This window comes from Tyto alba, unplaced genomic scaffold, assembly GCF_018691265.1.
Source record: "Tyto alba isolate M040663 unplaced genomic scaffold, T.alba_DEE_v4.0 Super-Scaffold_20000042, whole genome shotgun sequence".
NCBI lineage: Eukaryota > Metazoa > Chordata > Aves > Strigiformes > Tytonidae > Tyto > Tyto alba.
The window spans coordinates 1519816-1544402 of record NW_024881293.1 but is presented as its reverse complement, the minus strand read 5'-3'; the positions used below and the strand labels follow the sequence as shown (position 1 = coordinate 1544402).

Here is a 24587-nt window from a genome sequence, read left to right as displayed (position 1 = left end):
TGATGGGGATAGGGGTGCTGGGGTGATTTGGGGTGCTGCAGTTCCTGGGGGATTCGGGGTGCTTTGGGGTGCTGGGGGTGCTGTGGATGGTGCAGGATTTGGGGTACTGGGGGTGCTATGGATGGTGCAGGATTTGGGGTGCTGGGGGTGCTGTGGATGCTGCAGGATTTGGGGTGACGGGGGTGCTGCAGGATTTGGGGTGCTGCAGGAGCGTGGGGATGGGGATGGTGGGGGCACGTGGGGGGCTGGGGCTGGGGGTGCCACGGACGCTGCCGGATTTGGGGTGCTGGGGCCCGATCCAGCCCCCCTGGGTGGACCCAGACCTCCCCCTTTCCCCCCCCCCCGGCACGACAGAAAACCTGCATTATTTTTAGGCCGGAAAAAGCCGATTTCTGGTCCGGCCTTTTTCCGGCCCCGAGGATGCGGGACGGGGGGGACCGGGCAGCGGCCCCCCAGACCAGTCCCCCCCAGTATGTAACCGGTGGGCGGGGGGAGTGGCCGGTAGTAGCCGCTTGGCTCCGCCCCCTGCCGCCATTGGCTGCCGCCCCCCCCCCCCTTCCCACGCCGCTTCATGAATGAAAGCGGGGGGGGGGGAGGGGGCGCGGGGGGCGCTTTAACCCCTTTCGGGCCGGAGTTGGCGGGGGGGGGGGGGGAACACGGTAGTGCGGGACGGGTCCGGCCCCACGCACCCAGCACCTCGGGACGGATCCAGACCCACGCATACAACCCCACACCTCCGGGGGGGGGGGGGGGGGGCAGTTCCAGCCCCCTCTCCCCTCCCAACCTGCCCGCTTCCCAATCTCAGGCTCGGGCCCTCTCAGTCCCGTACTGGTGGGTACTGGGAGCAGCTCCTGTCCCTTTAAGAGCGGGCGTGGCCGGGTGACATCACTCGGGACATGAATGAACAGGAGCGGGGTGCTCAGCCCCACACGCCCCACAGCGCTGAGCGCCGCCGGTTGTGGGGCGCACCCCGGGCCCCCCCGCGAACCCACCCCCACACCCCCCCCCCCCTCCCGCCATGGCGGGCACCCCCCCGGCCTTCATCCTCCTCTTCCTCACCATCGTCACCCCCCTGGCAGCCGAGGAAGGTGAGCTCCGCGCGTGGGGAGCGCCCCAAAACCCACTTCTTGGGGTGCTGGGGGGGGGGGGTGGGTGGGAGTGTTGGGGGGGGCACCCAAAGGGGTGGGGTGGTTTTGGGGTAAGTTCGGGTGGTTTAGGTGGCTGAGAGGTTGGAGGGGGCTGAGGGAGCCTCCTCCCAAATAAAGGATGATAAGGGGGTGCCCCCCCCCCCCCAAAAAAAAAAAATAGGGGTTCCCATGGGTGCGGCTGTGAATCACCGGCTGGCGGGGCGCGATTTGGGGGAGAAAAAGTTAAAATGGGGGGTGGGGAGAAGTTAAAAAGGGGGAGAGAAAAGTTCAAAGGGAGGGGAAAAAGTTAAAAGGAGGGGGAAGCTAAAGTGGGGGGGGAAAGGCTAAAATGGGGGGGAGCTAACGTGGAAGGGAAAAAGGTAAAATAGGGGGGAAAAAGCTAAAATGGGGGGAAATCCATGAGTTTGGGGCAACTGTTCGCGTGCAGAGCGTCCAGCTCACGCACCGGGGCTGGATCCAGCTGGGTGCCCCCCCTGGAAAGTCCGACAGAGAGGTTAGGGCAGAGGAGATTAAAAAAAAACACCCCTAAAAAGTGGAAAATCACCCTAAAATGGAGTGTTTCCCATGGCCGGCGATGGGCCGGGCAGGATCCGGCCTGGGGAGCTGGAAAACAATGTCAGGAAAACCCCAAAAAGTGCTGGGAAAAACAAGCAGCGTCCCGACCTCCACCTTGCAGCCCTTTCCCGGCTGATTTGTGGGCTCAGTTTGGTGAGGTTTGGGTAAAAAAAAAAAAAAAAAAAAAAGAAAAGTCACTTTTTAAAATATATATTTAATTTTTAAAAAGCTTTGAGGTTTCTATAAACTCCGTCCAAAGGGTGTAATCCGTCGCTTTTTGAGGGAAAGATGGAAGGATCCGGCCCCGAATTCAAATAAATCGGAGGCTGGGGGTGGTTTGGGATAGCAAACGCCCCTCCTAAAAAATAAAAATGAGGTAAAAACACCCTAAAATGAGGCTTTTTTAAGTGCTAGAGGGAAGGCAGAGGGGGGTGACCCTGTGATGGAGACCCCCAACCACCCCCACGCGGCAGCGGGATTTGGGGGACGTCCCTGACGTGCCGACTGCCGGGAGGGATCCTTGGGGTTACTGGGATTTTGGGGGCAAAAAAGTGCAAAAAAGGGGAAAGTGTTGGGAGAGGAGCAGGATTTGGGGGGGCTGAGGGGGTTGGGGGTTGCTTCCCATTGCTTGGAAAGGATGAAATCCTGTGGGATGGGAAGGGGGGGGGGGTGCTGGGTGCCCCGGCCGGATCCTGCATCGCCCCGGCCCGAGGTTTGGGGTGTCCCTGAGGGTGGGGAGAGGGGTGGGGTTGCAGGTGTGGAGTGGGGTGGTGGTGGTGATGGTGGTGGTGGTGGTGGTGGTGGCAACAGCAGTGGCGAGGCAGGTGGGGACGGTGAGAGCAGCAGGGCAGGGGCTGCAGCTGGCGGTGGGGACGGTGGTGCAGGTGGCGACGGGGCTGGAGGTGGCAGAAATGGATGATGAGGAAGGTGAGAGTGTTGTAGGGGCTGCAGGTGGTGATGGTGGTGGCCATGGTGATGGTTGATGGTCATGGTGATGATGGTTTTGGAGGTGTTGGTGGTAATGGAAGTGGCCGTGGTGGTGGCCATGGCCATGATGATGGTCATGGTGATGGTGATGGTCATGGTGATGATGGTGCTGGAGGTCTTGTTGGCAATGGAGATGCCCGTGGCGGTGGCCGTGGCCACGTTGATGGTGACAGTGGAGATACTGATGGTGATGACGATGGTGGTGACAATAGCAATGGCCGAGGGGGTGGTGTCAGGGGTGGGGGTGCCCATGGTGATGCCACCGGAGGTGCCCACAGCACCGGTGGCCCCGAGCGTGGGTGCGCCCTCGGGTGCTGCACCCCTTGACTCAGCAGCCGCAGTCCCGGGTTTGTCCCCTGACTCACCCCCACCACAGCCCCGGGGGGGCGGGGGGACACACGCACACGACACACACACCCTGCAGAGAACCCACCAGCTCAGCTCATGCACCAGCCTCCCGCCGGCTTTCCGCTCTCCGGAGGCACGCGGGGGGATTTCCAGCCGGGATATCCGCCCCGGCATCCTTCCTGACCCCGGGCACGGTGGGGGGGATGACAGAGCCACGCGTGTCCCCTCCGCCCACCCCCCCCCAGCCATGTCCTTGGGGTTCCCCTTTAGACTTTATACCCTCTCGGGGCGTGTCACGAGCTCACCCGTTCTCAGCAGAGGCAGTTGAGAGGAAAAGGCGGGGGGGGGGCATCCATCCCTGAACCCAGGCGTCCGGTCACATTCCTGGGGGGTGAATCACGGGGGGGGGGGAGGGGGGGGGGATGCGGGGGGGCCACCCGTCAGCACTTCCCTCCCGGCCCTCGGCGGCCTCCTCTTCCTCTCCCGGGCGCTGGATCTGGCCACCGCCCTCGCCGGGGCAGCCGGCATGCCCCGGCAGGTCCGCCCGGCCTCAGCACCGTGCTGAGCTCTGCCTCGGTTTCCCTTTTTTTTTTTTTTTTTTTTTGGGGGGGGGGGTGGGGGTGGGTTGTCTTCTTGTGGGGTTCTGAGAGACATCGGTGGGTCCCCGGGGGTCTCGGTGGGTCCTGGGAGTGTTTGCAGGCCCTGGGGGACATCCATGGGTCATGGGGACATCTGTGGGGATCAGGTGCTTCTGTGGGGCCTGGGGTATCTATGGGGACATCCGTGGGTCCCAGGGCTATCCACAAGGGTCCCAGGGACATCTGTGGGACCCAGGGCTATCCACAAGGGTCCTGGGGGGACATCCGTGGGTCCCAGGGATATCTGTGGGTCCCAAGGCTATCCACAAAGGTCCTGGGGGACATCTGTGGGTCCTGGGGGGACATCTGTGGGTCCCAGGGACATCTGTGGGTCCCAGAGCTATCCACAAGGGTCCTGGGGGACATCTGTGGGTCCCAGGGACATCTGTGGGTCCCAGGGATATCCAAAAGGGTCCTGGGGAACATCCGTGGGTCTCGGGGACATCTGTGGGTCCCAAGGCTATCCACAAAGGCTCTGGGAGACGTCCGTGGGTCCTGGGGGTCATCCATAGGTCCAAGTGGATACGGATATTGGTGGCACCTGCAGCTCGTGGGGCCATCCGTGGGTCCCGGTGGCATCTCCCAGGCTTCGTCCCCCCCCCCCCCCCACTAACACCCTTCTCCTCTCCCCACAGTCGTCCTGCTGGACTTCGCCAAGGCGCAGGGCGAGCTGGGCTGGCTCACCCAGCCCTACGGCAAAGGGGTGAGCACCCAGGAGCCAGGCGTCCGGCCCCACTGGCCACCACCGCGCCGAGAACCTGGGACGGGGACATTCCTGGAGATGGGGATGGGGGAATTCCATGGGGACCTCCTTGGGGACGGGGACCTCCGTGGAGATGGGGACCTCCTTGGAGACCTCCATGGGGATGGGGACATCCATGGGGATGGGGACATCCATGGGGACCTCCTTGGGGACGGGGACCTCCATGGAGATGGGGACCTCCTTGGAGACCTCCATGGGGATGGGGACCTCCTTGGGGATCTCTTTGGAGACGGGGACCTCCATGGGGACAGGGACATCTGTGGGGACCTGGCTGGGGATGGAGACCTCCATGGGGATGGGGACATCCATGGGGACCTCCTTGGGGACGGGGACCTCCGTGGAGATGGGGACCTCCTTGGAGACTTCCACGGGGATGGGGACATCCATGGAGACCTCCTTGGAGGCAGGAACAGGAGCCTCCATGGGGCATAGGGACCTGCATGGGGATAGGGATGGCAACGTCCATGGGGACAGGGGACCCTCGTGGGGATGGAGGCATCCACTGGGATGGGGACATCCATGGGGACTGGGTTGGGGATATCCATGGGGACAGGGACATCCATGGGGATGGGGATGGGGACACCCACAGAGATGGAGATGGGGACATCCACGGGATTGGGGACCTCCATTGGGATGGGGTTGGAGTCTTCCATGGGGACAGGGACATCCCTGGGGATGAGGACAAGCGCATCCATGGGGATGAGGGGCACCACCCCCTCTTGCCTCAGTTTCCCCCCACCGTAGCACCCGTTTCTCTCTCTCGGGGGGCAGTGGGACCTGCTGCAGAACGTGCTCAACGACTCCTTGATCTACATCTACTCGGTGTGCAACGTGCTGGAGGGCGAGCAGGAGAACTGGCTCCGCACCAACTGGATCTACCGCGGCGTGGCCCAACGCATCTTCATCGAGCTCCAATTCACCGTCCGCGACTGCAACAGCTTCCCCACCGCCGGCGGCGGCTCCTGCAAGGAGACCTTCAACCTCTACTACGCCGAATCCGACGTGGATTACGGCACCAACTTCCAGAAGAGACAGTTCAAGAAGATCGACACCATCGCTCCGGATGAAATCACCGTCCAGGATGATTTTGCTTCCCGGAACGTTAAACTCAACGTGGAGGTCCGGTCGGTGGGACCTCTCCGCCGGAAAGGTTTCTACTTGGCTTTCCAGGATTTGGGAGCTTGCGTGGCGTTGCTTTCCGTTCGGATTTATTACAAGAGGTGCCCGGCTGTTCTACGGGGTATGGCTCGCTTCCCCGAAACGGTGGCCGGCGTCGACTCGCAGACCCTGGCCGAGGTGCGGGGAACGTGCGTGGAGGAGGCGGTGGCCGAGCAAGCCCCGGCGCTGCACTGCAACGCCGACGGCGAGTGGCTGGTGCCCATCGGGGAGTGCCTGTGCCGGGCCGGCTACGAGAAAGTGGGAGACAGTTGCCAAGGTAGCGCTTTGGGGGGGGGGTGTAAATTGGGGGGTGGGGGGCGGGGGTGAGGAGCTGCGGTTGGGGGGGATTTGAAGGGGCTGGGGACGTACCAGCTCAGTGCATGCCAGGGGAGGGAAAGGGGTGGTGGAGAAATGAGGTGTTGCCCCCCTCCTCCCGTCCCCAAAACCCCCCCCCATCCTGGATCGTCAAGCTTCAGCATCACTAATGCAGCGAGCGTGGCAGGGCTCAGCCAGGAGAGGGGGGCGGGGGTCCCCACGGTAATGGGAGCTGCAAAAAGAGAGTGGAATGCCAAAAAAATCCCCACTCTGGGTCAGAGAAATTAGGTGTTAGCCCCCAAATTCTCCACCCCGGATCCTTACCCTCAAGCATCACTGGTGTAGTGAGTGTGGCAGGGCTCAGCCAGGAGAAGAGTGGGTTGAGGGCGGGGGGGGGGTGTTTCCCATCCCCACTGTGGGCACACAAAGCTGCAAAATCAGGTGAAATACCCTAAAATTGCCGATCTGGGTTGGAGGAATGAGGTGGCAGCAGCAAAACCCCCCTGGCCTGGCTCCTCAACCCAGAGCATCACTAGTGCGTCGAGCGTGGCAGGGCTCAGCCAGGAGAAGGGTGGGCTGGGTGGGGGGAGGGGGGGGGTCCTAATAATAAAGAAGCTGCAAAATAAAGGGAAATACCCTAAAATCCCCACTCTGGGTGCGGGGTGATGCCCCTGCTGTGGGTGGGGAAGGGGGGTGGGGGGGGATTTGGGGTGTCGCTGTGTGTCATGTGCGTGCGTGTGTTCCCCCCCCCCCCCCCCCCCCCAGCTTGCCCCCCCGGCTCCTTCAAACCCGCGGTGTCCCCGAGCGGCTGCCGGCCCTGCCCGCCCCACACCCTGCCCTCCCCCGCCGCCGCCGCCGCCTGCCCCTGCCAGGACGGCTTCTTCCGCGCCCCCGCCGACCCCCCCGCCGACCCCTGCACCCGTAAGTCACCTTCTTTTGGGGGGGGGGGGGGGGGTGTGGAGGGGGAAACTGAGGCACAGCCATTCCCCCCTGACGCCTCGCTCTGCTTCCCCCCCCCCCGCCTCGCTTCCTCCAGGTCCCCCCTCGCCCCCCCAAGGCGTCACGGCTGTGGGGCTGGGGGCCACGGTGCAGCTACGTTGGTCCCCCCCCGCCGACCCGGGTGGCCGTGGGGACGTCACCTACAGCGTCACCTGCGAGCAGTGCTGGCCGGAGAGCGGGGAGTGCCGTCCCTGCGACGGGGGGGTCCGCTACTCGCAGCCCCCCCGGGGGTTGACAGGGACGGGGGTCACCGTCACCGACCTGGAGCCACATGTCAACTACACCTTCACCGTCGAAGCCCGGAACGGGGTGTCACCCTACAGCCCCCACCGCAGCGTGGCCACCACCACCATCAGCGTCAACCAGACGGGTAAGGGGCCACCAGCGTCTCCCCGCACCTTCCCACCATCGTGGGGACACCTCCGTGGGGACACCTCCGTGGGGACACCTCCGTGACCTCCCTGTCCCCACGGCAGAGCCGCCCCGGGTGACATCGGTGAGCCTGGATGGGCGGACGGCCACCAGCTTGGTCCTCTCCTGGACGGTGCCACCGCGGCAGCAGAGTCGGGTCTGGAAGTATGAGGTCACCTACAGCAAGAAGGTCTGTTCCCCCGTCAGGGCTTCAGCCCACCGCCCCCAAATCCATCCCCCCCCCCCCCCCCATCCCATCCGTGCTACCTCCCCACTCGTGTCACCTCCCCACCCGTGCCACCTCCCCACCCGTGCCACCTCCCCATCCGTGCCACCTCCCCCCTTGCCCCCGTCCGTGTCACCCCTCCATCTAGGTCACCTCCATCCACATCACCTCCACCCTTACCCCCGTCCGTGTGACCTCTCCATCCACGTCACCTCCATCCTTGCCCCCACCCGTGTCACCCCCACCCGTGTCCCCAGGTGGACGAGAACAGCTACTCGGTGCTGCGCTGCGAGGGCAACTCTGTCACCATCCCCAAGTTGTCCCCTGCCACCGCCTACGTGGTGCGGGTCCAGGCGCTCACCCCGGACGGCCACGGCGCCTACAGCCCCCAGCACGAGTTCGAGACCCTGCCCGAGGGTGAGGACCGAGGGGGCCGCGCAGGAATTTGGGGGGGGGGGGGGGTCCAGGAGGTGCTCGGTTCACCCCAGACCTCCCCCCCAAATTGTCCCCGCAGGCACCGAGGCCATGGCATCCACCGCCGTCATCAGCGGCTCCATTGCCGGTGTTGTCTTCGTCGTCTTCCTCTTGGCTGCTCTCCTCTACGTTCTCCGGCGGTAAGGAGATAAAAATAACAACCAGGAATCCCCCCAGAACCCCAAAATACCATTTTCCCACCACTAAAGATGGGCAAGGGATGATTTGGGGGGGGGGCAAAACACTGTTTTTCCGCAGGAGGCGGCGGTCACGGCCACGCCAGTCGGCCGAGGACGTCTACTTTTCCAAGTCGGGTGAGCGATGGGATGGTGGGGTCGAGGGGGACGGGTGGGGGGGTGACATGGGTGCTGACCCCCCCCCCCCGGCACCCCACAGACCAGCTGAAGCCTCTCAAGACTTATGTTGACCCACACACCTACGAAGACCCAAACCAAGCCATGCTCAAGTTCACCACCGAGATCCCCCCATCCTTCATCACCCGCCAGAAGGTCATCGGCGCCGGTAGGTCCCCAGGTGGCTTCGTCACCCCAAAGACACCCCAAAATTGGCCCGGGATGGGGGGGGTTAACATCCCCCCTTCTTCTGAACAGGTGAATTCGGGGAGGTCTACAAGGGCACCCTGAAGCGTGGTAAGAAGGAGGTGCCGGTGGCCATCAAGACCTTGAAGGTGGGCTACACGGAGAAGCAACGGGTGGACTTCTTGAGCGAAGCCACCATCATGGGCCAGTTCTGCCACCACAACATCATCCGCCTGGAGGGGGTCGTCTCGAAGCGTGAGTCATGTTCCCCCTCCTCAAAAAAGAAAAAAAAAAAAAAAATCCCTGCAGAACACCCCCAAACCCCCACTATATAAACCCAGGCTGTTTCGAGCAGTGATGCAGGGGAGCCTGGGGGGGTTGGGTTGCGTTTGAGGGGTAGGTTTGTCTTTTTTTGTTTGGGGGGGTTGAGGATTTTTTAGGTTTTTGGGAGGGTTGAGAGGTTTCGGGGGTTTTGTGGGTTTTTTGGTTGGTTGGTTTCGGGGGAGGTGGGGTTTTTTTGTGGTTTGTTTTATTTTGGGGGGCTGGGGTTTTTTTTGGGGGGAGGGGTGTTTAGGTTTGGGGGTTTGTTTTTTTTTTTTTTTTGACTCATTTTGGCTCTTTTATTTTGGTACAGACAAGCCCTTCATGATCATCACGGAGTACATGGAGAACGGCGCGCTGGATAAATTCCTGCGGGTAGGCGAAGCGTGGTGGCAACGTCCCACCCTTGGCCAAGGAACCCCCCCAGTCACCGCGGGAGGGGAGACGAGAGCTGGGTTCAAGGCCGGATTCTCCCCTTTTCCCAGGAAAAAGAGGGGGAATTTGGCGTCATCCAGCTGGTGGGGATGTTGAGGGGCATCGCCGCCGGCATGAAGTACTTGGCCAACATGAATTACGTCCACCGGGATCTGGCCGCCCGCAACATCTTGGTGAACAGCAACCTGGTGTGCAAGGTGTCCGATTTTGGGCTTTCGAGGGTGTTGGAAGACGACCCCGAAGCCACCTACACCACCAGCGTAAGTGCCACCGAGGGGGGGGGCTGGCCATGGCGGGGGGGGGGGGGGGGGTTTCTTTTTTTTTTTGGGGGGGGTGGGGGGTTGGTGCAGGGTTGACCCCGATGCCGCCGCAGGGGGGGAAGATCCCCATCCGCTGGACGGCCCCCGAAGCCATCTCCTACCGCAAGTTCACCTCGGCCAGCGACGTCTGGAGCTACGGCATCGTCATGTGGGAGGTGATGTCCTACGGCGAGCGCCCGTACTGGGAGCTCTCAAACCACGAGGTGAGCATCCACCCACCCTCCTCCACCACCAATTTTTTTTTTTGGGGGGCGGTGGGGGGATGTTCTTGGAAAGGGACAGCTTTTGGGGGGGAGGAGCGCCACTCGACCTCCTCCTCCTCCTCCTAGGTGATGAAGGCCATCAACGAGGGCTTCCGCCTGCCCGCCCCCCTGGATTGTCCCTCCGCCATCTACCAGCTGATGATGCAGTGCTGGCAGCAGGAGCGCAGCCGGCGCCCCAGGTTCGCCGACATCGTCAGCATCCTCGACAAGCTCATCCGCGCCCCCGAGTCCCTCAAGGCCTTGGCGGACTTTGACCCCCGGTGAGCTGCAGAGAGAGATGGGACGGGGCAGGGAAGGGGGGAAGGAAGCGGGGTGCAATTTGCAGTATTGCACTCCTGCATGCTCTCGTGCACCTTTGCGTTTTTGCATTGCTTTTTGCACCTTTGCATTTTTGCATTGCTTTTTGCATCTTTGCATTTTTTTACTTTTTTTTTTTTTTTTGCATTCTTGCACTCCTCTTTGCACCTTGGCGTTCTTGCATTGCTTTTTGCATCTCTGCATTTTTTTACTTTTTTTTTTTTTTTTCAGTTTTGCATTCTTGCACTCCTCTTTGCACCTTGGCGTTCTTGCATTGCTTTTTGCATCTCTGCATTTTTTTACTTTTTTTTTTTTTTTTTCAGTTTTGCATTCTTGCACTCCTCTTTGCACCTTGGCGTTCTTGCATTGCTTTTTGCATCTTTGCATTTTTTTACTTTTTTTTTTTTTTTTTCAGTTTTGCATTCTTGCACTCCTCTTTGCACCTTGGCGTTCTTGCATTGCTTTTTGCATCTCTGCATTTTTGTGCTGCTTTTTGCCTCTCTGCATTATTGCGCTCTTTTTTGGCACCCTTGTGGTCTTGCACTGCTTTATTGCTTCTTTGCGTTCTTGCATGCTCTTTTGCATCTCCGCATTCCTGCACTCCTTTTTGCATCTTCACATTTTTGCAGTGGTTTTGCATTCTCACATTGCGTCTCACATCTTTGCATTCTTGCCTCCTTACTTGCACCTTTTACATTCTTGCATTGGTTTTTGTGTCTCTGCATTCTTGCACGCTTCTTTGCATCTGTGCATTTTTTCTTTCTTTCCTTTGGCATTTTTGCATTGTTTTTTTCTTTTTTAGCATTCTTACTTCATTTTTTACATCTCCACTTTTTGCATTACTATTTGAACCTTCACATCTCTGCATTCTTTTTTACATCTGGGCACTTTCACATCACCTCTGACTTTTTTGGCACTGTTTGCATTATACTTTTGCTTTCCTGCATTCCGTTTTGCATTGAGCTTTTGCCGTTACTTTTTGCATCTTTGCACTGGGGCTTTGTTTTGTGCATCTCTGCATCCTGACACTTAGGTGTTGCATTTTTGCATTTGTGCTTTTTTTTGGCTATTTTTGCATCATTTTTTGCATCTTTCAATTTTTGCATTACTTTTTCCATCCTTTCATTTTCACAGCATTTTTTACATTTTTCTATTTATGCGTTACATTTTGCATCCTTTCTTTCTTGCATCTTTCAATTTCTGCATCATTTTTTGCGTCCTTCCATTTCTGCATCATTTTTTGCATCTTGCCATTTCTGCATTATTTTTTCATTCGTTTCCACATTATTTTCTGCACTTTTGCATTTCCGCATCATTTTTTGCATCGTTTTATTTTTGCATTCTTTTGCATCCTCCCAGTTTGGCGTGACTTTTTGCACCCTTTCATTTCTGCACCATTTTTTTTTTTGCATCTTTCCACTTTCGCATCGTTTTTTGCACCCTTTCATTTCTGCACCATTTTTTTCGCATCTTTCCACATCTGCTTTATTTTTTCCATCCTTCCGTTTTTCACGTCGTTTTTTGCACTTTCTCCACCTTTTTCCGGCATGTTTCATTTCTGCATTATTTTTTGCGCCCTTCCGTTTTTTGCGCCCTGGGTTTGCGCCCTCCCCCTTCCCGCCTCCCTGTGTGCACCCCCCGCTCTGGCGGGCGCGCGCCCCGTGTCTGACACCCCGCGCCCCGCAGGGTCTCCATCCGCCTGCCCAGCACCAGCGGCTCCGAGGGCTCCGTCCCCTTCCGCTCCGTCCCCGAGTGGCTGGAGTCCATCCGGATGCCCCAGTACACGGAGCACTTCATGGCCTCGGGCTACAGCACCATCGAGAAGGTCCTGCAGATGACCAGCGAGTGAGTCCCCGGGGCGTGTCCCCGTGGCGTGTCCCCGTGGTGTGTCCCTGTGGCGTGTCCCCGTGGTGTGTCCCCGTGCTGTCCCCTTGATACTCCCACACCATCCCCATGGTCATTCCCCATGGTGTCTCCGTGCTGGCCCCTTGACATTCCCACACCATCCCCACGGTGTCCCTGTGGTGTCCCCACAGGGCCCTCATACCGTCCTCATCGTGTCCCTTTGGTGTCCCCACACCGCCCCCACGCTGCCCCTATGATGTGTCCCCCCATGCCATCCTCCTCTTGTCCCCATGGTGTCCCCACGCTGTCCCCGTGCTGTCCCCTTGACACTCCCATACTGTACCCATGGTGTGTCCCCTTGGTGTCCCCGTACCACCCCCTTGGTGTCCCCCATATGTCCCCGTACCACCCCCTTGGTGTCCCCCCAAATGTCCCCGTACCACCCCCTTGGTGTCCCCCCAAATGTCCCCGTACCACCCCCTTGGTGTCCCCCCTCCTGTCCCCATACCACCCCCTTGGTGTCCCCCCAAATGTCCCCATACCACCCCCTTGGTGTCCCCCCCAGTGTCCCCGTACCACCCCCTTGGTGTCCCCCTCCTGTCCCCGTACCACCCCCTTGGTGTCCCCCACATGTCCCCGTACCACCCCCTTGGTGTCCCCCTCCTGTCCCCGTACTGTCCCCTCCAGCTCCCGCGGGGACAGGGACGTGCTGGGAAAGGAAACCGCTTCCGTGCCGTTGGCGGGGTTGCCCCGAGGGACGGGATAAAATTAGACATTCCCTGGCCGGGATCCGGCCCGAGAGGTCGGGATGAGCCGTGTCCGTCCGTCCGTCCCCCGGGAATGGCCGTCAGGGGGGACAAGGCCCCCCCAAACCAGGGCGTGGGGCTGGATCTGTCCCCAGGGGATCCCCCCCGCCCCCCCCAGCCCTGCTCCCACCTGGACCTTTTTCGGGTTCTTTCCACCCCAACAACTGATTTTGCTTTTTCTTCCCCCCCCTCTTCTTTTTTTTCCAGCGACATCAAGAAAATCGGGGTGCGGTTGCCGGGGCACCAGAAGCGCATCGCCTACAGCCTGATGGGGCTGCAGGAGCAGGCCGGTGCCGGGGGGGTCCCCATTTAACCCCCCCCCAGCACCCCCAAAATACTTGAAAGCAACCAAATGAAGACACCCCCCCCCCTCCTCCCCGAGGGGTTTATTTATTATTTCTATTATTATTAAGATTTTTTTTTATAGTATTATTATCCCTGGGGTTGGGGATGAAATGGGTGTCACCTCCATCCTCCTCTCCACCCCCCCCCCCCCCCCCCAAAAAATTAAATTTCAAGCTCAGTTTGGGCTTGGGGGGGGGGTGTGTTTTGGGGGGTTTCCTCTTTTTTTTCCACATTTCAAGAAAAACAAGAAAAAGGGCTCAGCCCCAGAACTGGCTTATTTTTGCTTTTTTTTTTCTCCCTATTTATTCCTCTCCCTCTGGGTTTTTGGGTGTTTTTCATTTTGCCCCTTTAACGCTGATCTGCCAGTGTTACCTTTTCCTTTTATTTTTTAACCTAATTTATTCTATTTTTGTATATTTATTGCAAGGAAGCAAAGGTCGTGTCAGATTTGGGAGAGCAAAAAGGGGGAAAATGAAAAAAAAAAGCAAAAACCAAACAAACCCAGATCCTTTTTTTTTTTTTCCCCCCTTTTTTTTCCATGAATTTTTGGGGGTTTGGGGAATTTTTGTGGGGTTTTGATTCAAATAAAAATATGCTTTTTTGTTTTCTAGAATATCGTCATTTCCCCCTGGTTTGCAGAGATTGCTGGAATTTGGGGAACAAAGGAGGGGGCTTTTCCCCTGGTTTTAAGGGAGCTTAAGGGTGTTTTTAACTGGTTTTAAAGGATTGTTAAGGATTTTTTGAGGGTTTCTAAGGGTGTTTTTAAGGGGTTTTAAGGATTTTTTTTTTTTTAAAGGGGCATTTAAGGGGGAGTTTAAGGACTTGAAGGTTTGGGGGGTTTTAAGGGTTTTTAAAGGGTTTAGGGGTTGTTGGGAGGGGTTCTAAGGATTTTTTTTTTTAAGGGGAGGATTTTAAGGGGGAGTTTAAGGAGTTGAAGGGGTTTTTTTTAAGGTGTTTAAAAGGGTTTGTAAGGGTTTTAAAGGAGGTTGTAAGGGAGTTCAGGGGGCTGTAAGGGAGTGTTCAGAGGGTTTCTAAGGGGTTTTAAGGATATTTTTATGGATTTTTTTTAATGGGGGAGTTTAAGGAGTCAAAGGGGGTTTTTTAAGGGGTTTAAAGGGCTTTTAAAGGGGGTTTAAGGGAGGTTTTAAGGGGTGGAGTGTTTCCCACCCAGGGCCTCTTTTCCTCAGCAAAATCCCACGAGGAATTTGGCCTTTTTCTTGCCCACCGCTCCCCCCAAAGCCAAACCCGCGCCCCGGCGGCAGCGGGGCCGGCTGCCCGGTGCCTGCAAATAACAGGGTGGGAAAAAGCCAGAAAAAGTTGGAGGAGAAAAAGGGGGGGGGGAGGTTTGCCCAGAAAGCATAAAAATGTTGGCGGGGGGGGGGGGAGGTCGTTTATGGTTCATCTTGCTGGAAAGCCGCCGTTTGGGTGGTTTTCACCCTCTTCTGGGGTGTTTGGGCCTGTGGATGCCCCACGCGTGTCACGAGTTTGCAGGTCTCAGCTTGCCCCCGCCCTCGGTCAAAGTCCAGCAGTGCCCGGGGGGGGGGGGGTGGGGAGGGGGACACACACACCCCGGATTTGGGTGCGTGGCAGCGCCTTATCACTGTTTGCTTACGGCGGGGCCGGATAAGGGCGATGGGGAAACTGAGGCAAATGGGGATTTTTGGGGTGCCCACGCCCCCCCCCCCTTCCCCCCCCCCCGCAACGGTGCCTGGCTCGGTTTCGGCGAAACTCCCGTCCTAATCCCCACGGGAGCGGGCGTGGCGCCAGGGACGGGGGCATCACCCGTGGGTGCTACGCTCCCCGCGCCCCGCCGAGCACCCTGCCCAGGGGAAATGGGTGCTGGGGTCCCCTCACCCTACGAGCACGGGGGGGTGCTGGGGACCCCCCCCCCCTCCCGCACAGTCCCCTCCCCAAGCACCCTCCCTGGGGCACAGGGGTGCTAACAGCTCATCCCTTCTCCGCCCCCCCCCCCCCAGCACCCATCCCAGCGCCTACCCTGATTTTGGGGTGTCTCCCTGGGCCTGACCCCGCTTCACCTCTGCTCCGGCTGAGCCTGGGCACGCCTGCCTCACCCAACCTGCCCCGCCGCGCTTAATTAGCCCACCGGGCTTAATTACGTCTTCACTAGCGTCTGCCACACCCTTCGCTTCTCCCCGCCCCCCACCCCCCCAAAAAAACACCACGCCCCAGTTTGGGGGGGGCTGGGGAGGCTAAAGAGCTTGGGGGGGGGGGGGTGTCAACCCCCTCATTTCCCCCAAGATCTTGGGGTTGCAAAACACCCACCACACTTATAAATTGGAATAATTAAGGCTAATTGTGTGTTAATAATTATAGGGGAGGTGGGGGTTGGGCACAGAGACTGGGGCACTTCAGTGCATGTCGCAGGGCTGGGCGCAGTTTTGGGGTGATTTGCAGGCTGCTGTGGGGTACGGGGGGGGTGAGACCCCCCCCCCCCCAAATGAACCCCATGGGGCTGGAGGAGGAGGCAGCACTGAGGGATCGATGTATTTAATTCAACAGCACACTTCGCTGGAGAACTGTCCCCCCCAGCCTGGACGCCTGTGTTCCCTCCGGGGGGGGGTGGTGTGTGACCCACATCACCTTGGGGGGGGTCAGGGCATCCCCCCCCCCCCCAGCTTTCCATGGGTGACATCCCTGGGGAAGGGTCCCTCGTGGTCCCCACAAGTCATCACTTGGGGTTGGCGAGCTCCTCGATCGCTCTCCGCAGCTGCGAGGGGACAGAGGAGGTGGGACAGCAGCTTGTCCCCCTCCTTGTCCCCCCCCCTCTTTGCCCAACCCCCCCCCCCCCCCCTTTCCTCACCTCCACCCGGCTGACGGCTCCCACCAGCTCCCCGAAGCGGGTGACGAAGATGCGCTGCAGCTTCAGCAGCTCGAAGAGGTGATGGGCCTTGGGGAGGTGACAACGGGGACACGTGAGGACCAAGCCACCCCTGCCACGTCCCCTCGCTGTGACACAGAACTGGGGGGGGCTCCCAGCCCTGTGAGGACGTGTGTGTGTGTGTGTGTGCCCCCCCAGCCCACACCTGGTGCAGGGAGGTCCACGGTGAGAGCTGGAGCACGATGGGCTCAATGGTGCAGTTGTCCCCAAGTGTCCCCGCAGTGGCCAGCTTGGGAAAGGTGCCGTGTTAATTTTAGGGGGGAAAAAAAACCCAGCTTTTTTGGGTGTGGTGAGGTGCTCCCCCCCTACCCCCCCCAATTTACCTTCTCCTCCAGGGGTGCCTGGGGATGGTCGTGGCTCTGGAGGAAGGTGACCAGCTGGGCTCTGCTGATGGTGCCCACCAGCGTGGGTGATCCTGGAGGATGGGGACAAGCCTGGTGACATTCCGCCCCCCCCCTCACCCCCCCACCGGCTGAGGTGACACCCCCCCCTCCACCCCACATCCCACCTGCACTCTCCACCACGGGGTATTCGGCATCAGCTGAGGCATCCAAGGCCACCAACACCTCCTCAAAGCCATCACCCTTGGCCAAGGCCACCACCTGGCGCTCCATGAACTCCTCCACCATCACTTGGTAGGACCTGGTGAGCCACAAAACCCCTTAAATTTCCATCATTTTGCAGAAAATCACCCCAAAATAAGAGGGTTTTTTTTTGGAGGGGGTGGTGGAGAGGCTTACGCCATGTGCCGGCTGCGGATGGGGGGTAGGTAGGGCAGCTTCTTGACGATGATGGTGCCGTCGTAGAAGGATGGTTGATGCTTCTGGGTGATGGCGTTGGCCACCAGCACGGCCACGACGATGGGGAGGACGTGGCCCAGGTGACCGGTGGCCTCGCACACCAGTAAAGCCGTGGAGATGGCATGGGTCACCGAGCCCGAAAAGGCGGCCGCGCCTGTCATGGAGAACCGGGGAGGTGGTGGTGGGGGGGGGATATCGGTGGATGGGTGGTGGGTGTCCCCCACCCACGGGTGTCACCCCTCCCCACCGACTCACCAGCCAGGGCGTAGCCGCTGGGGATGATGGGGCGCAGGTCCCCCTCCGAACGGAGGCCCCGGGGGAAGAGCAGGGCCACCATCTCCCCCAGCAAGCGCCCGATGGCAGCTCCTAAAATTGGGGGGGTGGGGGAAGGTAAGGAGACCTCCCACCCACCAAAATGCTGCAGCTGGAGGTCACCAACCTCCTGCAGCCCCCCTGGGGCTGGATACAGCCCCTGCACCCCCCCTAGACTAGATGTAACCCCCCCTCCAGGGATGGATATAACTCCTGTACCCCCCCAGACTGGATGTACCCCCCCAGACTGTACACAACCCCTGCACATCCCCCCCCAGACTGGATGTACCCCCCCAGACTGTATAGAACCCTTGCAACCCCCCCCCAGACTGGATGTACCCTCCCCGACTGGATAGAACCCCTGCACCCCCCCAAGACTGGATGTACCCCCCCCCCCGCCAACTGTACACAACCCCTGCACCCCCCCCAGACTGGATGTACCCCCCCCAGGGCTGGATATAACTCCTGTACCCCCCACTCCAAGGGCTGGATGTCCCCCTGTACCCCTCTCCCCCGAGGGATAGATGCACCCCCAGGGCTGGCTGCCCCCCCCAAACCCCCCAGGGCTGGCTGCGCCCCCCCTGTGTCCCCCCCTCGGTCCAGGCCAGCAGACACCCAGACTCACCGTAGATGAAGATGGGCATGAAGTAGCCAGCGGGCAGGGGCAGGGTGGTGGCCAGGATCAGCATCCAGAACTGGGGGGGTGGGGGGAGGGCAGAGCCCAATGGAGAGGGGTGGGGGTCACCCCCATGGGGACACCATCTCATGGGGGGGTAGGGGGGGCATGTTTACCTTCATCACCAGGAAGAAGGCCAAAGTGCCGAAGATGGTGGTGGAGGGGTGGCACCACTCCTGCCACAGCCCCCCAGGGTCCACGCCGGGGGGGTCGGTCACCGAGGAGGCGTTGGGGACCAGCGCGCCCCACGTGCGGTTGTCGAAGAGGGAGGTGAGATACTCCTTATTGGTGAGCTGGAAGGATGGACAGACAGACAGACAGACGTCCTGAGCACCCGCCCGCATGTGTTGGGGTGCCCTGGGGAGCCCCGTGCCCACCCGCCCCCCCCCCCCCCCCCCCCACTCACCCGGGAGGCCATCAGCTGCCCCAGCCCAGGCGGGAAGGTGATGGAAGCGAGGAGCAGCACCACCAGCACCGTGTAGACGGGCTTGCTGGAGGGGGGAGGTGGGAGAGAGGTGGGGCTGGGGGGCGCGGGGATGGACAGATGGACACCCAGGATGGGTGGGGCGCATGGGGTGGGCACGGGGATACCCAGGGTGGGGGGACATATGGATGCCCAGAGTGCATGGGGTGGATAGATGGACAACCAAGGTGAGTGGGGTGGATGTGCAGGGTGGGGGGGGGGACACGGACGCGCAGGGTGCAGGGGGACGCGCAGGGTGCAGGGGGACGCGCAGGGTGCAGGGGGACGCGCAGGGTGCAGGGGGACACACAGGGTGCAGGGTGGGGGGGACACATGGACGTGCAGGGTGCAGGGGGGGGGGGACACACGGATGCACAGGGTGCAGGGTAGGGGGGACACGCAGGGTGCAGGGTAGGGGGGACACACGGACGCACAGGGTGCAGGGTGGGGGGGACACACGGACACGCAGGGTGCAGGGTGGGTGGACACACGGACGTGCAGGGTGGGGGGGACACGCAGGGTGCAGGGGGGGGACACGGACGCGCAGGGTGCAGGTTTGGGGGGGGACACACGGACGCGCAGGGTGCAGGGGACACGCAGGGTGCAGGGTGGACACACGGACACGCAGGGTGCAGGGTCGGGGTGGGACACGCGGGCTGCACGGCACAAACACGCAGGGGACAGACAGACAGACAGATGGACAGACGGATGGACGCCTGGTACGGACTCGGTGGCCAGAAGCTTGGCTGTGAGCCGGTTCTCCTTGACGGCTGCCAGCAGCCAGCGCTGGCAGAAGAGGTAGGCACAGCCCACGAGCCCACAGACAGCCCTGCAGAGAGGGCAGGCAGGGGTATGGGCGGGGGTACGGGTGGGGGTACGGGCGGGGCTACGGGCAGGGCCCCCCCTTACCCCAAAATCACAAAGAAGAAGGTCTCCAGGAGGTCGAAGGGGAAATCAATCTTGAGGTCACTCTTAAAAACAGCAGCAATGCTTTCTGGGGTGGGGAGTAGAGGAAGGAATGCATGGGTTTGGGGGTGGGCACCCCAAAAATGGTCCAGGCCACCCCTCCCCCTGGGGGTGGGGGGGTAAAGGGGAAGGGGGGGCCCTGCCTTGCCTTGCTCGCTGTTGAAGACGGCGAGGAGGCGAAACATGAAGGCGCCGCAGGTGGCGGCGAAAAAGCCCCGCCAGTAATCCCGCACGGCGAAGTGGGAGGACATCACCTCGATGCTGAAAAGCACCCCTAGAAAAATTGGGGGAGGGGAGAATGAGGGGGCCTTTTGGGGGGGGGGGTGCTTCGGGGTTCCCCAGGGTGGGATGGGGGCGATCCTCACCGCTGATGGGCGCCCCAAAAACCGTGGCCACCCCGACGGCTTGCGCTGCCACCAGCATCTCATTCTGCTTGAACTTGTTCTGCGGGGCAGGGGGGATAGCCATAACCCCAATTCATTTTGGGGGGGAGGGGGAAGTAAAATAAAATCCCCCTTAATTGGGGGAGGTGGGGGGAAGGAACGACCCCTCTCTTATTTTGGGGAGGGGGATGGCATCCCCACCTCGTACTCCCTCGTGACTGAGGTTCGCATCTTCCCCAAATACGCCGCAGCCGTGGCGCTGAGGTGGACGAAGGGACCCTGGGCGCCAAATTGGGGGGGGGGGAAACACGGGACTGAGTGTCCCCCCCACACCCCCCAAACCACCAGTGACCCCGGGAATTGGGATGGGGTGGGGGGGAATCCCTCACCACTTTGCCGAGGAAAACGGTGCTGCCGCACGCCAGGGTGCAGGTCAACCCCACCACCCTGGCTCCGAAATTTTGGATGGCCAGGTAGTCCTCCAGCACCACGCCAGTCAGGATGGTCTTCAGCTCCGGGATGCCAGAGCCTGGAGAGGGGGTATCCCCAATTTTAAGGGGTCCCCCTGCTACCAGGGGAGAGTTTCGGGGAGGTTGGGGTGCAGCTGGCTCACCTCCTGAGTGCGGGGTGATGCTTTGGGAGAAGCCAGTGGAGAAAGCCGCCAGCGCCGCGGGGTACATGGTCCACGAGAGGTACTTGAGCACCAAGACGTCACCGACCTCTTGGTAAAGCCACCGGTGGGCTGGAGGAGAAACATCGGGAGGGGGAGATGCCCCCTCTCTCCAAAGGACACTCCCCCCCCCCCCATTCTTGGTGAACCCCCAAAAGACCAGGCAAAGCCCCCCCAGGGGAGCCCCGCGTTTACCCTCGTAGAGCCTGGAGACGAGGAGGTCCATCATGAAGCTGATGGTGGCCATGAGGACCCCCAGGATGAAGAGGAAATACCAGTCCTCCCCAACGCGGAAAAGCTGCCGCTTCACCCACTCCAGGCACCCTGCAGGGGGGACAAAGGGGGTGCTGACCCCCCCCTAAAAAAACACCCCCCCACGGTCCCTCCCCCTTGGGTGGGGGGGTCTCACCTCGGAGTCTCCTCCGGGCTTCAGGGCAGGGTCTCCAGCTCTGCTCTGACACCAGCACCCTCTCCTCCTCCTTCTCCCCCCGCAGCCCCCCAGGGACAGGGCGCTCCATCCCAGGGATGTTTTGGGGGACAGGACCCTCCTTTTTTCAGCACCCCCCTTGCCAGTCCTCCGGCCTCAGCCTCCGCTGCCAGACTGACTTTGCAAACGAGCTTGTTAAAAACGACCTTGACGAAGCCAAGGGACCCGCTTGGGCCGGAGCGAGCCGGGTTTCCCCCCCCCCCCCCCACCTCCAAGCTCTCAATCCCCAAGTACATCCCGGGCTGGGGAGTATTTAATAAGTATTTTAATTAATTATCATTATTATTCCTTAATAATAGGCAGGAATGCTGGCATCGCATTCCACGGCGTTGAGAGACGGGGGGGATGGAGAGCGGAAAAATTTCCACCGTCTCCGGCGCAAGACCTAAATTTAGCCTGTTTTATGAGAGGTCTGGCAGGCGGCCGGGAGCCTTAACGAGGCTTTAAAAAGCTCGTCAAGCTGCGCCCCCCCGAAATAACCCCGCTTCGCCTTTGCCGGGAGGAGGACAAGGAAGGGGGCTGCGCTCTTCCTCCCCGGCGGGAGCTGGGGGTCAGAGGTTTTGGGGGGGGGGGGGAAGCGGTGCATGAACCTGAAATCCTCGGCTGCTTTCCGATCAGAGCGCAGCTTCCACCGCTCAGCGTCGCCCGCTGGCACTATGGAGCTTTTCGGGAGCTTCGCCCGGCCCCGTGGCGAGACCTTGGGGTTCCCAGGTGAGTTTGGATGGGGGGGGGGTGTGGGGGTGTGTGGCCAGCACCCCATTTTTAGGGCTGGGAGATGGGGTGAACAGGGGGGTTGGTGATACCTCCTCTCCCCCCACGCTGGTGCATCCCTGTCCCAGAGGGTTTGGACAAGAGTCAGAGCTGTGGGAGAGGTGTTTAGGGGGGACCCCTGCTGAAATGTGGTTGTGACCCTGAGAGATGTTTGGGGGGGGGCGGGCCCTGCTGAACTGTGGCTGTGACCCCCCCCCTCGCCAGCGGCTCGTCCCAGCAACACCGGCACGGTGAAGACCTTGGGCAACACCTATCAGTTCACGGTGGACGTCAGTGACTTCGCCCCCGAGGACATCATCGTCACCACCTCCAACAACCAGATCGAGGTGCACGCCGAGAAGGTGGGCGCTCCCTCCCTTCCTTGCTCACCCCCAGAGTGCGTGGGACCCCAAAATCCTCAACCAGGGGACGTGGGGACCCCCCCAACTCCCTAACAGCCCCAGCCATAACCCCAGTGGGGTTTAATTCTCCATTTCCTCGTCTTTTCACCCCGTATTTCACAGGAGCGAAGCCCATGAGACCCAACAAACTCATGCCCTGTAATCACCCTTCTCCCAGGGCGGGGTGACAACAAAAACCAGCACCTTTGTACTCTTCCTGATGCCACCCACATCCCACCTGTCCCCTTGGGGAGATAAATATTATCACCACACACAAGGCACAACCGCCAGCCTCACTGAAGGGCAGTGAACAAAGTGCCCCTGTCCCACTTGCACCCCAAAACCACCCCTTTTCACCCATTTTTTTTCCCCAGCTGGCCGCGGATGGCACTGTCATGAACACCTTCACCCACAAATGCCAGCTGCCCGAAGACGTGGACCCCACATCGGTGTCGTCCTCGCTGGGGGACGACGGCACGTTGACCATCCGAGCTCAGCGACAGCCCGCCAAGCACACCGACCACGTCCAGCAAACCTTCCGGACTGAGATCAAGATCTGAGGGGTCGGGGGGTCCCTTTCCCCCGCTCCCCGTGAATTATTCGGTTGATTTGGGAAGAAGGTGGGACATGGGGTAGGGAACGGCAACGCTCCCCCGCGGGATCAGACCCGTGCCAAAGGGCTGGTGTGGAGAGAGGCATCCTGTCGCCCACCGGAGAAATTCCAGAGGGGAGTCCTGGCTCCGGTGGTTTTTAGCCGGCGAGGGTTGATGGGGAAGATTCGGCATGCCAAGAGCCCTGCTGGGAGAGAGGAGTGAGGTTCCCTTCCCCGACCCTCTGCCAGAGCTTGTCTCTGTATATACAGCTTGTGATAAATTATTGAGAACGCCTGACTACTGCCTCTTCAGTTTTCTTAATGTTTTCTTGATGCTTTCCCCCTAAAAAGAGCTGCAGGTTCAGCCCCGAGGAGGGTCTCAGTAAGGGCTACCACGAACGATTCCTCCTTCCCAACAAAAACACGGACAAGGAGCCGCCCCAGATCCCCTCTGGTGCCCACAGCCCCGTTTATTTCCAGCCTGGGGTGACTCATTTCTTCCCAGTCGCTCTATTTCTGAGCCATTCTCTCAGCTGTTCGGCCGCCAGCCCACCTGGAAGGTCACCAAATCCTCCTCCTCCCCTCGCCCACCCGCACCCATCGCCTGTGGGGAAGCCCCGAGCAGTGGCATGAGTCAGGACAAGAGTCCCAGCCTGGCTGCCAACCCCAGGCGCTTGTTTTGGGGGGCTCAAAAGCTCCCCCGAATCTCCTCTGAGGGCCTGGCTCCATCTCCCCATGTGTACAAACAACAGTGAGGCGCCTGTTTCGGGCGAGCGGCTGTTTATAGCTACCACACGCCACCCGGCTCGTGTTGCTGCTCAAGCTTTGAGGTCAGCTCGTCCCCACTTGTCCCCTAACGACTCGTGACTTGCATTAACACACCTGCAGCATCAGGGGGGCATGCACAAACACACACGGCTCTCCCATCATCTCCTCGGGTGGTTTGTCTATCCACATCGCTGGTCAGTCAGGGGACTCGCTGCCGCAGGACGCTGAGAGCGAAAAATGTTTAGAATTTATTAAAAAAAAAACTCTTAATGGCTATAAAAAACCCCAGGACGGCTTAGGAAATTGGAGCCATGGAGGCAGGGAGCAGCAACGATGCCCTGCCATCAATCCTCTGTGATGGGATGTGTCTGTCCTGCCCCAAAAATGCCACCCCTGGGTGCTCAGGGCACCCCAGCACTCGGGAAGCCACCCGCCACGGTCACAGCTTGCCATCTAGTGGTGACAGGCTGGCGGGTGGCTCGCACCCACAACGCTCCAGCAAAAGGAAGAAGGAAAAATAAACCTTTTTTTTCTTCCCAAAGCAGGCTGGTTTTGCACGGGGGATTTCCAAGCCAGGGAGTGGGCGAAGGGACGGCTCAGAGCCTCGGCACCAAATAAACCCTGCAGCAGCTTGGCCCCGCTCTGGGCTCCTTTTTGGCAGCCAGGCTGGAAAATCTGGCTTTAGGGGGAAAGAGGTTGATAGGAATAGGAATATTATGTTTTGGGGCTGCCTGCTCTCCAGCCTGCTGCCTGCACCTGCCCAAACTCCCCAGTACCTTTCAATGCACACCAAGAAACGGCTGCCTTCAAAGCCACGCAGGGCTCCTCACGCCACCCGGCCTTCCACACCCACCCGAGGGGGCTTGCCCGGGCAGAGGGCTCACCCTGAGCAACATTTACAGCTTTTGGCTCATGCGGGCCCGCCGGGACCACAGCGCCGGGCGCGCTCCCTGTGGGGATGCCCGGCTGCCATCATGGCGGCTGCCTGACGCCTCGGCCCGCTGGCACACCTGGGGGTGCGGGCAACCTCGGAAGGGGGAACCGAAGCCCTCAGGGGCGTATATCGCGACGGACCGAGGCCCTTTTAGCCCTCAGGGAGCCGCAGGGGCGGCCCCGGGCCCGAGCGGCCCCCGGGAGCTCCGCCCGCCATCCCCGCTCCGTCATGGCGGTGCCCTTGGAGGCGGAGGGAAACTGAGGGCGGTGCCACGTGACCGGCCTCACAGCCCC

The 24587-nt window shown here is 60.3% G+C and overlaps 3 protein-coding genes and 1 long non-coding RNA gene across 10 annotated transcripts; 2 read left to right on the top strand and 2 right to left on the bottom strand.

Moving 5' to 3' along the window:
- Positions 1-801: 801 nt before the first annotated feature.
- EPHA2 (EPH receptor A2) lies at positions 802-13427 on the top strand. Of its 3 annotated transcripts, XM_042794830.1 has the most exons (18): positions 802-973; positions 1006-1088; positions 4312-4379; positions 5211-5874; positions 6678-6833; positions 6949-7281; positions 7388-7512; positions 7806-7965; positions 8063-8162; positions 8281-8336; positions 8419-8544; positions 8634-8816; positions 9196-9257; positions 9368-9577; positions 9691-9840; positions 9967-10160; positions 11884-12042; positions 13056-13427. In XM_042794830.1, the coding sequence occupies exons 1-18, from the start codon at positions 897-899 to the stop codon at positions 13159-13161; spliced, it is 3012 nt and encodes a 1003-aa protein (XP_042650764.1). In that variant the 5' UTR covers positions 802-896; the 3' UTR covers positions 13162-13427. The 3 variants fall into 3 exon arrangements, with proteins under 3 accessions (XP_042650764.1, XP_042650763.1, XP_042650761.1); XM_042794829.1 differs by having other exon boundaries at positions 802-1088; positions 8467-8544; XM_042794827.1 differs by having other exon boundaries at positions 803-1088.
- Positions 13428-15685: 2258 nt separating this feature from the next.
- On the bottom strand, positions 15686-20880 carry LOC116959330 (chloride channel protein ClC-Kb-like). 4 transcript variants are annotated; one of them, XM_042794990.1, is made up of 19 exons: positions 20772-20880; positions 20558-20686; positions 20306-20434; positions 20082-20221; positions 19894-19971; positions 19675-19753; positions 19458-19583; positions 19253-19337; positions 19071-19172; positions 18287-18371; positions 17997-18173; positions 17830-17899; positions 17148-17258; positions 16833-17046; positions 16601-16734; positions 16416-16507; positions 16238-16321; positions 16015-16101; positions 15686-15921 (listed from the first exon to the last, which is right to left on the bottom strand). In XM_042794990.1, exons 1-19 carry the CDS (start codon positions 20878-20880, stop codon positions 15883-15885), a joined length of 2070 nt encoding a protein of 689 aa, XP_042650924.1. In that variant the 3' UTR covers positions 15686-15882. The 4 variants fall into 4 exon arrangements, with proteins under 4 accessions (XP_042650924.1, XP_042650925.1, XP_042650926.1 ...); XM_042794991.1 differs by lacking the exon at positions 16238-16321; XM_042794992.1 differs by lacking the exon at positions 19071-19172.
- HSPB7 (heat shock protein family B (small) member 7) lies at positions 19037-22890 on the top strand. 2 transcript variants are annotated; one of them, XM_042794994.1, is made up of 4 exons: positions 19037-19141; positions 21468-21560; positions 21825-21961; positions 22375-22890. In XM_042794994.1, the coding sequence occupies exons 2-4, from the start codon at positions 21506-21508 to the stop codon at positions 22558-22560; spliced, it is 378 nt and encodes a 125-aa protein (XP_042650928.1). In that variant the 5' UTR covers positions 19037-19141; positions 21468-21505; the 3' UTR covers positions 22561-22890. The 2 variants fall into 2 exon arrangements, with proteins under 2 accessions (XP_042650928.1, XP_032839392.2); XM_032983501.2 differs by lacking the exon at positions 19037-19141 and having other exon boundaries at positions 21434-21560.
- On the bottom strand, positions 22693-24534 carry LOC116959321. Its single transcript, XR_004405776.2, has 3 exons — positions 24137-24534; positions 23475-23584; positions 22693-22795 (listed from the first exon to the last, which is right to left on the bottom strand). It is a non-coding gene; the product is annotated as an uncharacterized LOC116959321 (long non-coding RNA).
- Between the last annotated feature and the right edge of the window lie 53 nt (positions 24535-24587).